Genomic DNA, 12,017 nt, shown 5'->3' with positions numbered 1-12,017 from the left:
ATCACAAGACAGAAGGCCATTCACTGAGCCAGGCTCTCATTACAAGACACTAGGTGGAGACAGCAGCACAGAGAATGTTCTGGGCATTTATGTACACAGGTGAATCGAAGAACAAATAACTAATAATTAATAGTTAACTAAAGAAAATTAGATTGTGTGTATTTAAATCGTTATCTCATTAAAAAGACTCCATTTGCATAGAACAGACATCTTAACATTCGATGAAGCCAGGTTTAAAATTCGCACACATACTGCTTACACAGGCTACTTTTTACAATAGGGAAAAATATATTTTGTTTTATTGCTCCATGAATCAGAAAATATTTGTTAATAAACGTTATGTTTGAATGTTATATGAACAAACACCTGTTAAGGCCTCTAGGAATGTGCATTCTACGGGAAGTGAAAAAAATATGTATTTGGAATTGAAATGAACAGACACAAATAGGTCAAATGTAATAAAGTACTTAAATGTATTTGAAGGTATTTGGTGCTAACCAGAAAGTGTTTCTTCTCTTTTATCATGCTGTAATCTTGAGCATTTTTTGATATGGCATCTCAGTCTGGTTTGGCAATCTTAGTGTACATTTGAAAGCCCAGATTGCATGGCTAACACAGAGAGCCATGAAAATGATGGGAGTTAAGCAGTATCCCACACTTCAGGCTCTTTTTGAAGAAACTGCTATTAAACAGGCTCAAAATAATTATTTCAAATCCCACTCATGTCCTTCACTCTGAGTACCAACTTCTTCCCTCGGGAAGACGCTTCAGGGTTCCTCAGTGTAGGCTCATGCATTTTAAGAACTCCTTTGTCCCATTGACCATTAAATGATAAGTTAGCTAGAGGTCAACAATTATAATATATGTTTTAATTTCTCTCTCTCTCTATTTAGTGTGTGCAACTAAATATGAACATGATGATTAAAGGTGTGTTGCAAAATAGGTAGGGTGCAGTTTAGTTGTTCACTGTTATTCGTATAAAATAGCAGATATCATATTGTATGTGTCCAGAACAAATTTCCTTTGGGACAATAAAGTTTATCTTATCTTATCTTATCTGTGTACTTTAGAGTTTTTCCCACTAGTCTGAAAGAATACATGCTATGGAAAGAAAATAGGCCAAAGTCAAAAAATTGACCAGAGCATGCAAAAAAATAATGGTTTTGCTACTAGTGTTAGACTGGTTCAAAATGGGGGAAATTTTACTTATTGAAGAAAACGTTTTGCCTACTTTTATAGCCATATTTTAACACCCATAATGAAAGCAACAACAGATAATTCATCTTAGACCTTAAAAACCTTATGTAAAAAAAAAAGTGCATTCCGTGATAAAGGTAGTCAGTTACTGAGTATGTATTTTGCATATTGTTAAATGCTTTTTCATTATTTTTATAATGATAATAATTATAATACTTTGTATTTATCTATTTGGTTGTGGGTGCGAGACAGCAGTTAGCTTGCAGAAGAGAGTGACAGGAATGGAAGTGACAGATTGTGCTGCATTTTTTTACGATATCTGGCTTGGACAGTGTTGGGCAAAAAAAAAAAACATCTAATCAGTTAAGTTTAATGCATTCAAAATGCTCCAATATCAAGGACCGTAAACTTTCTTACCAATTATTTTATTTACACTAGGGCTTGTCACTGACACAATCCAAAGCACAACATACGTAACCATGAAATGCTGTTCATAAGAGACTATGTTTGAACTCATACAACATTGAAACAAGACTAAATTGTCTTAAAAGAAACATTTAAATGGTAAAAGAGCTGAGCCAACAAAATGGAAAAGGCTTTTAAAATGACCCTTATAAAAGAAAAAAATTCATAACCAGCACTGGATTTTATACATGTTCAGGTCAGTCTTCACAACATAAGGCTCGCTGTCGATCCCCATGTGATCATGATTGCTGTTGCTGCTCTCTAGTGGCTAGGGCATCCAGTCTCTCTCAAAGAGGGGTTGTAGGGGTGGAGGGGGTGGAGGGCACAGCAACAGGGTGAAGGCCCAGATCCATAGAAGGGGCTTCCTCTGGCTCTGGGGGGCTTTTCTTAGAAGCTTCAAGCTTCTCCTTCAACAGGGTGTACAGCTCCTTCACTGACTCACTGCTCTGTAATAGCATGAATTAAAACATGGTTACTTTCTAAAATGTCAGCATTAGAGAAACCATATATAGAGGAACAGAGAATACTTTTAACATCTGTGAACAGAAGTGGATAAGGTGCCATCTAGCGAGCTTTAAAGTCAACATTAAAACAAAACTGACTCCATTTACTTTCTTAATCTGGTTTTATAAAGAAGTCATCATTGCATGTTGTTTCAATGGGGGGGGGGGGGATAAAATACTACTACTTCTGGTTAATCAATGGTATATGCTTCTGCTGAAAAAGCATCAGCCTACATTATTGCAACTTATTTTTTAGATTTGTGTTCAGCTGCAGAATTCCAACATACATTAATACAGTAACTCTGCTCATATCTGGTTGGTTTGATCCATGTCTTTTAACTCTTACACTTTTTTTTAAAACTCCGTATAGTATTTTTTATAATCTCTATTATAAAATAGACAAAATGGCAAAATGGACCGGAGCTGTTGCATTAACATTTGACAATTTTAATCAGTAGTTACAGTAATTTAGGCAATATTTCAGCAAATTCACATTGATTCTGTTTCCTGTTTAATACCTGTTTTGGTGGTTCAAGCGTCTTCATTAAGGTTTCCATGTAGGACACCAGCACCTTCTGATGGAGATGATTCAGCAAGCGAAGACAGTGTCGGTGAACATTCTCCTTACTGCAAACGAGAGCGAAAAACATACTAGAACTGCAATGAAGTGAGTCACAGTATTAACCTTGATTTTTATCCTACAAATGATTTTCTTTCCAAGCACTGAAGGATTTGGTCTATAAAAAGGTAATACAGACCTAGAGAAAGATGTGAGGAGGAAGTTATCAAAGACTGCAGAACAGAACTCCTCTGATCCAAATTCATCAGAGAGCAGAGTCAGATGACCAGTGAGAAGATGGAGAAAGATGTCTCCAAATGCCATGTCGTTATAGGTATCAACTGCACACAGACACACACACACACACACACACACACACACACACACACACACGATCAGTGTCTGAGAGGCTTTGACTAATGGATCCATTAATCCAAAGTCTCTGAGTGGAGTCTCACCCAGTGCAGGCAGAAGCCGCTGTAAAGCATTTTTATTCCTCTGCTTGGCAATATGAAGCACATAATAAAGACCGATCTCACATGCCACCCTGTTTTCCTGTATATACCTAGACAAGACAAAAATACCATCCGTTTTAGAAAACTGAGTGTTTGCTGAAAATATTGAGCTGTTGAGCATACCTGGAGAAGGTTTCAGGCAGCGTGGTGGGGTACGTCAAAGAGGTTTTCTCCTCACTCGGCAGTTTCTGCTCCACAGTGAACGTGTAGTCATCCACCACTATTGACATCATGGCAGGCAGGAAGCGCGTTACCACCTCCAAATCCTGATGGTAAACAAGACCAGCCTTGAGTAAGTGTACAAACCCATTTCAAATGTTAGGTTATAGTGTATTGAAGAATGCCAAGAGTAAAAATTACCATTCGGGGCTCTTTAAAAACCTGGCTGTCAATCATATCCCAGGCACCCTGGCCAAGAGAAAGCATCCGCAGCAGAAGGAGAAGGTCAGGGCTGTCCTGTGCATGAAAACAGAGTGATTTCAAAGCATTAAATATTAGAATGATATTTTAGTATTATTTCTATGCTATAATTGTATGTGATTATATTTCAAATAAACTTTTAATTTTATATTTTAAGTTTAAAAGATGTGTGTCCTTTATTTTTATTTTCTAATAATTTTATTTAGCTTTTACTTAATATTTTTGTATATTATCATCTTTATTGAATTTATACAATTTACTCTACAATTTGAACATGTAAAGTTTAAGCTTTTGATCTAATATTTATATTCTACTTTTAAATTCAGCTTTATTTTAAGAACCAACAGGGATGTAATAATTTACTCAACTCATGATGCGATACGATTTACGATACTGATTCCACAATATGATTTTTTTACTTTTTTTTTCATCATTTTTTACAAAATTACATTTGAATTATAAATGAAACAAAACTATATATTTTAAAACTAACCCAAAATCAAATAAATTAATAATGAAAAAAACAAACTAAGGATTTGTCTGTGCTCTTTCAATCTGAAATTAGAGGCCACCACTGAATATTAATCATGTTACAAACAAAGATGCTGCATAGTTTGGGATTTAAATTCTATTGCATTATTTCCAAACCTGATGCAAAACAAAGTTTAGCTTTGTGAAACTGTACTACATAAAACATCTGAACACAAACAGCAGATGCGCTGAATGAGAATGCAAATTCACTCTCTGACAGCAGGTGGCGCTTTTGGAACAGCAGAAATATAGCATTTCCTTAATTACTGCTGTAAACAAAGAGTACTTTAATATGTATTATACAGATGCAAAATGAAAAGAAAATGTAATCGAACCTTTTCTAAAGATAACTTTTTCCCCCTCAGAGATACATTCATATAAACAACCAACCCAACTCTATTGAGATCATTTAGCTCATTTAACATCTCAACCGATTTAAATTGCCGCATATTTTTTGTCAATAACTACACAAAAGAAAAGTCTACTATAATGTAAAATCAACTGAGCTCTTACTCTGGGCAGGGCATCCTGGCTCAATAGCTCCTGAAGGTTCCTCACGGTACTCAACACTAGTGTGTTACAGGCAAATGGGTCACAGAGGATCATAGACAGGTCACTGTGAGAAACAGAGACAGAATGTCTAACATTTTTAATTTTTTAAGGTTAAGCTATGTTACCTCATGTCTGTATGGATTGGTGAATCTTTTACCCTAACACTTGTTCCTGCCCTTTCTTCACCCCATCCAGGAAACCTTGTAACTCTCGGGCACGTTTAGCATCCACAAACTTTTCCCTGATACAGGCATCCAAACACCAAGAAAACTACCAAAGGTTAAGAGCAGAGACAAGGATTTTGCATTGTAGGGTGTGTTTGAATCAAAAGTGGTCAACATTATGATACATGATCACACTGCAATAGCTCCAAACTGTTTTTAATTGTTTTAATTTATAAAAAAACAAAAACACTGCTTTGAGGTCTGGCTTTCATAAATAACTCAGTTCCTTTACCTTTTTGTAACAGTTACTTACAGTTGACCATTTTATACAAACACGATAAATAGAAGGCCCCTATAAATGGTGCTGAATCATGAAGTTGCAGTTGAAAACAGACAGGAAGCTGGTTTCACACCTTGTGACAGGGGTCAACTGAACAGATCTCGCTGATGTCAAGGTCATGGAGGGACATGAGCAGCTCAGCTCGCAGGGTGCAGTAGTGAACATTACGTGTGCGCAGGAATAGTGTCCGCAGGAACTGTAGTACCATATCATAGAGCTTCACATTCTTCCCAATCATCTGAGTAAGCTTCAACACCACCTGACAAAAAAACAAAACAAAATCACAGTGTGGACACAGTTGATTTTTGCTCAACAATCACCAAAATTACAAGTTTGTCAAATAATAAATACATAGGAATAACATTAGCCAACCTTTACAATACCATTGACACAGCATTACATTAACACTAAATCACCATCATGCTAACATTACATAAAAACTGACATTAGTATGTCAGTTAAGAACATAAGATTATTGTTAACACAACATTGATACAACATTACAAAAACATTTACTTATGCTAAATCTTAATTTTTTTTAAGTGTGCTTTTAGGTATGCATAGTATTGCAAGAAAATTAGATGTTTTTTAATAATGGTTTTAATGTTTTAGAATTTCATTAAAGAAACAGTACAGTACATTAACACCGTCATAGTTTTCAAATTAAATGATAAGATTATTAGACTGGCCCATTCTGCTTTAGTATAAACATACTTTAATATAGACTCTGTATCTAGTTGAGCAAATTACAGTTACAGCTGAAATTTCTATGTTTTAAAAAATGACTATCAATTCCAATAGTGTAAGAAAAAACACCTGCCACTTACCTCACCCTGTCGCCGTGTTTTGGGTGAAGGACTGAAAAAGTTGTGAAGGATGGAGAGGTCACTGCTGAAAAGAGCCGCCTCCTTCTCCACAATATACTGTTTCAATAGAGGAGACACCTCGTCCCCGAAAAGAGCCTGATTGTCTTGCCAAATCTGCCGCTTCACCTCCACTGCGCAGACTTTGTACAGCTCTTTATCAGCCATCACCTGCTTCAGCTTCTTCTCAGGTACCTGCATAAGAGTGCAAACAGATTTTCACTGTTGAAACTAAAAGCACTGCTATGACAACTATAATAATACATTTATCAAAAAATAGATTGCACTCCTAAGGCTGAAATCTGCAAAATAAGTTTTAAAATGAGTCAATATACTGTGCTATATTGAAATATATCTGACACCCAACCACTATAGTAATAAGTTATTGAACAGAACACATTCAAACCTTTGGCAGATGTTTCAGCACTCGCATGACAATGGGCTGTATGGATGGCATCTTCACCAATGGGAAGCTTTTCTCAAGAAGTTCTTCCAGCTTTATGTACCTGTGTGAATTTAAGGGGATGCATTAGTATGATTTTTATCTGCTGGTTATGATTATGATCTGCTGTATAAAAAAAAAAGTTCGAAAACAAAATTTTCATTCACCTGTCCTCATCCTTGCCCTCTGCAATGGTGGCAACACGCTCCATCAGCTTTTCTCGAAGTTCATCAAAGACTGACTGATGAAACTCCAGCCGTGGAGTCCCGTGAAGGTCCAGGAAAGGCAATGCTGACTGTAGAGTTGGCAACAATATGCCATTTTCCATCTGTGAATGACAATACAGTTGTATTAAAAACATAAGACACAACACAACACGAACATACTTTTTAGAAAGGTACTATTTATGGAAATAATATGCTTTTAAAGCATACTTGAATATATGTTTTCAGACACTTAACTGCAATAAGCAGATTTTTTAAATTTATTTATTATTATTTTTTTGCCAGATGAAGTAGCACTTTTTATATGTAATTTCCTAATTACTGTTAGTGTATGTGAAAAATAGTTAAAATGCACTGTTGAATGTACTGACAGGCATTTATGGCAAACTAAAATATTGGTTGCACTTTATTTTACAGTACGTGTACTAACATGTACTTATAGTGTACTTACAGTGTATTTATCTAAGAAAGTTCTGGTAATACAAGGTAACTACATGGGGTAGGGTTAGGTTTAGGAGTAGGTTCAGGGTTAGTACCAAGTTATTACATAGTTATTGTAATTACTATAATAAGTACATAGTATGTACATGAGGAACAGGACTGTAAAATAAAGTGCTACCAAAATATTTCTGAGGAAACTACATATAAACTATAATATATTTGTAATTACATATTTTTAATGATGAAGTTGCAATTTAACAGAATTTTAATATATTAACTTTAAATGTAATACCAAATAACACACTTAAGTTAATTAAATCATAAACAAGCAAATTACATGTGCATCAGTATGTTGGAAAACACATCAAATTAATTGTACAAAAGATTTTAAAAAATGATTAAACATACTTTTAAGTAAAACTTTTAAATTGACAATATTGCAAAACACTTTTTTTAAGTGTACTCAAGTGTGTTAAGTCAGTAATGTGGACTGTACATACACTTGAAAGGACTTTTATTTAATTAATACTATAGTATCTGCAAGAACAGGTTATATATATATATATATATTAGGGCTGTTTCGAATGCCATTTTTTGAGCTTCGAAGCTTAGGTGGCAATCAATATCGAATATTCGAAGCTTCGGTGGGTGGGGCTAAATATATAATAATAGTGTCGGTTTGCATTTGTATCATCTTTCACGACTTCACGTTTCACTCTTCGGCATCGTAAATGTGTTGCGGCAGACCCAGTGGAGTGCAGTGTTGCATTTGGTGCAATATGATCAGGTGGCACACATTCTTTAAATATTAATAAACATTTAATAATCTTTTAAATAGAACAGTTTCCGGTACGCATTACACGGGCAGGTTTATGCTCCGAAAACGGACAGTGCACAAGTGATACAAAACACAAAGTCTGTTGAGAGCAAGAACTTTAATAAGGTATTAATAACGAACATTTCTTTAAAACAAATGAATCCCAAAACAGAAATTAAATTAGTAACACACAGTGATTTCAACGAACTGTAATAAATAAAGAACACGGTAGCATGCTTATAAACAGTTGAATAAGAATAAATGAATTGTTTTTAAAATGACACAAAATGTAATATCTATTACAATTAGTTTTATTCTATATAAGGGATTTATTTTGTCTTATTCTGACTTTTTGTTAATTTAAATCTTTAAAATGCGCGATGCTTTTATTGAAAGCATGTTGCGGTGTTTTTTTTAATTTATTATTATTAGCCTGCAGTTCGTTGAACTACATTCATTTATTATTCGTAAATGTAATAATTACTGACACCGTAACGGGTTGGCTATTTAAATTTAAAGTAATTGTAATAAATTTTATTCACTCCCTTATATAGAATAAACTGTAATAGGTTAAATAGAACAAGGTAATGTTAGCCTAGCTAGACAGCTCACATTTCAATGACAAAAATATTTAGGCTCTTTCAAACACTTATATAAATCGCAACCCAGTGGTTGGAAACTATTGTGAAACTACCTATACTCGTTTCATGTTGTGTGCGAGGAAGATGAGTTTGTCCACATTTTCTGGTAAAAGGGAACTTCGGGTCTTGTTGACGATGTAGCCAGCTTTTGAGAAAATGCGCTCTGATGGAGTTGAAGTGGCCGGAACGCAAAGAAGGTGTTTGGCTGCAAATGCCAGTTTAGGGTAGCGGTCACTGTTTTGCTTCCACCATGCCAGTGGGCCCGACTGTAATTTAGTAGCATCTCTCAAATACTGCTCCATCTCTGTCTTTGCGCTGTCTCCGCGTTCTTCTTCCTCTTCGTCATCAGCCTGCATCAGCATTGAAATCTCCTGCTGTTTTTTTTTGGCGGGTGGTGGTGGCGCATCCGTCTCCTCTTCTCCGTGGCTTGCTGACAGCTCTTCTCCCTTGCGAACGATCTGTTGCTGATGCAGATGTTCAGCTAGTCTGACAACCTAAACAAATAGCATTTTCTTAGTCTAATCTATGCGTAGCGCACACAATAATCTTAGTGGCATAATCACAATACATTTTAATTATTTACTATTATATAGTAGTAATAAAAATATAAGTCTAACCTCAATGTATACCAGGTCCTTCTTCTCATCCTCAAGGAATTTAAGGTGCTTAAATCTCACGTCTAGTGCTGAAGAAAGGAGATAGATGCTGGTGGGTTCCAAATTTAACAGTTCCCATCTGCTGTCGATCTCCTTGACAAGGGTATTCTTCATTTCTCTGATGGCAGGGCTGTCATCCTCTTCTGGTGACAGGTGGCGTTTCTTCAGGTTAAAGAGCATTGGCACTGTTGCCGACAACGACAAGTTTGCCTCCTGTGATAGTAGTTCTGTGAGTGTGAGCAGGGGCCCAAGTAATTCTGATGTCTCTTGTGCCAGTTTCCACTGGTCTCCTGTCAAGTCAAGGGTGCGATTTCCTTTCTTAGTGATGCTGGGATCTGACAAAACAGCTGTCACTGGCCATCGCTGCTCCACCAGTCGGTTAAGCATTTCATACGTAGAGTTCCAACGAGTAGCAACATCTTGAATGAGTTTGTGTTGTACAACGTTCTGCTGCGTTTGTTTCTCTTTCAAAGCAGCTGTAGCCTTGGCACTTTTTTTGAAGTGCCCTACGAGATTCCTGGCAGCTGAAACTGTGCGACGGATTCGGTCCAGTTTCAGAGCTTCATTTATGCATAGTTGCAGCGTGTGTCCTGAGCAGCAGACCCCTTGAACGGTTCCCCATTTCTCCGGTTCTTTATTCAGCGTCTCGGTGCACAGCTTCATATTGCTGGCATTGTCGTGAACAACGGCTATTCGCTTGTAATTTGGAATTGCGAATGCATCTGCCGCGTCTCCAAGCTGTTGTGCAATGTTGACTCCTGTATGGCTTGACTCAAATGCTTTGGTTTCCAAAACGAAGGCAGAGAGTTCCCACTCCTGAGTTATAAAGTGACAGGTGACAGCCATATACGCCTCCATACTCACGGAAGTCCAGATGTCCGTTGTGAAACTTAAGGCCGTAGCTTTTTCAACGAGAGCATAAATTTGGCCTCGCAGATCGCTGTATTTAAGAGACAGGGTGTTTGAAATACTGGAACGGTTTGGGACAGTGTAGTCTGGCTCCATTATCTTCATTAATTTTCTGAAGCCTTCGCCTTCAACTACATTAACGGGCCTCATATCCATAGCGACAAACTCCACTATGGCATCTGTTATCTCTCTCTTTCTTTTCTCTGTTAACGGTTTTCGGAATTGCAGGATCTGCTGTGAAGTTTTGGGTTTTGTTGAGCATGTTGATGGCTGCGATACCTGTGGATGTACCTATAAACAAATTATTATTAGCCTGTGCTGCTGTATGTTTTTAAATAGTGTCGTATTTGCAATTAGCCTATTTATCATAGCAAATTAAGCGCATAAAAGCAGTTTTTTTTTTTGTTTGTTTTTTTTTTGCCGCGTGCTACTTACAGAACTCAGGTGATTTTTCAAACTTGTGGTGCTGTTGTGGTAGGCCAGTTTCAAATCGCATATTTGACACACTGCCTTTGTCTTGTCATCCTCACTTAATTTAAAGTGCTCCCAAACAGCTGAGGTCTTGGGCATTTTGTACCTATTCAGTATGAGATGAAATAAATCACTACGTTCGCCAACGGGCGGTTCAAGCATGAGTGAGAATGAGTCCGCGACGGAAGTCACGTGTTGAAAAAAAAAAAAAAGAATATTCGAATCTCAAAACTGAAAATCGAATGCCACCCCACCGAACGAATATTCGAATATTCGATTATTCTAGTACAGCCCTAATATATATATATATATATATATATATATATATATATATATATATATATATATATATATATATATATATATATATATATATATATAACATTATGTTTAAGATTTTAACTGCACACTTATTACAACTGCACTCTTTTTTTACAATGCTATTCATTAGGCACTTATTTCTTAGTTATTAGTAATGAGCTACAATTAGATGCTAGAAGAGGGCATATTGAATTACGTACTAGTGATTCAAATAAATACCAGTAACATATGAATTAGTAAGCTTAAATAGACATCTGTTTAATCACTTTGTCATATGCTGTCATACTGCAAGCTACGCCAGAAACTAGATCCCTCCCATTATAATCAATGAAGATGACTTCTGCATGCGAGCGAAATGTTTTATGCCGAATGCAAGACACTTAAAGACTGTGACTGTTTTAGAGAAAGAGGTAGCTGTCCAAGTGTATTAAGCTCTAACCTGAAACTGGTCGATGGCTTTCAGGGGTTCTGTACAGTTAGTGAGAGTTTCTTTCAGATCTTCTCCATTGGATATTCCCAGCTCCGGTAACCCTGCGAACATTTTGAGTGGCTGTCACTGTTTTAACTGCATTAAAACGAAATGAAATACAATGCAGTGACAACAGTAACACAACAGATGTGGGCTAGAGTTGCATTGTTCGTTGTTATCTGTATTCGCACACTTCCTAACTGTGCAACGTCGTCAACAGACCGTTGTTTCTGACACTTCGTAAAAGGTTCCGCCTAAGAAGTGTTCCTGACTTGGTGCCAAAAATTCTCCAGTATTGCTATGTACATGTGAATACTAAAATGCCCTTGTCATTAAAAAAACATTATTAAAAGATTTTAGAGAACATCTGTGATTTAAATTATTTGTTAGTAAAAAATTAATAAATGAAAAAAGACAACATTACCATTGCAATATTACACTTGTCTTTATTATAACAATTACAGAGTTTACTACAACTCTGACTCTTGGACAAAATAAAATAAAACAAAATAAGAAA

At 36.2% G+C, this 12,017-nt stretch overlaps 2 protein-coding genes across 2 annotated transcripts; both read right to left on the bottom strand.

Annotated features, from left to right (window-relative positions):
• Positions 1 to 1,606: 1,606 nt before the first annotated feature.
• On the bottom strand, positions 1,607 to 11,745 carry nelfb (negative elongation factor complex member B). The gene is made up of 13 exons (XM_059550792.1): positions 11,471 to 11,745; positions 6,719 to 6,879; positions 6,516 to 6,615; positions 6,074 to 6,304; positions 5,320 to 5,505; positions 4,900 to 5,012; positions 4,704 to 4,806; positions 3,600 to 3,695; positions 3,363 to 3,505; positions 3,183 to 3,289; positions 2,924 to 3,065; positions 2,684 to 2,792; positions 1,607 to 2,108 (listed from the first exon to the last, which is right to left on the bottom strand). Exons 1-13 carry the CDS (start codon positions 11,570 to 11,572, stop codon positions 1,950 to 1,952), a joined length of 1,752 nt encoding a protein of 583 aa, XP_059406775.1. The 5' UTR covers positions 11,573 to 11,745; the 3' UTR covers positions 1,607 to 1,949.
• Positions 8,462 to 9,867, bottom strand: LOC132140428 (zinc finger BED domain-containing protein 4-like). Its single transcript, XM_059549208.1, has 2 exons — positions 9,292 to 9,867; positions 8,462 to 9,168 (listed from the first exon to the last, which is right to left on the bottom strand). Exons 1-2 carry the CDS (start codon positions 9,715 to 9,717, stop codon positions 8,728 to 8,730), a joined length of 867 nt encoding a protein of 288 aa, XP_059405191.1. The 5' UTR covers positions 9,718 to 9,867; the 3' UTR covers positions 8,462 to 8,727.
• Positions 11,746 to 12,017: the final 272 nt, after the last annotated feature.

This window comes from Carassius carassius, chromosome 5 (genome assembly GCF_963082965.1).
Source record: "Carassius carassius chromosome 5, fCarCar2.1, whole genome shotgun sequence".
Lineage (NCBI taxonomy): Eukaryota > Metazoa > Chordata > Actinopteri > Cypriniformes > Cyprinidae > Carassius > Carassius carassius.
Note: the sequence above shows the minus strand (reverse complement) of the source record. Positions and strands in the feature narration are given on the sequence as shown.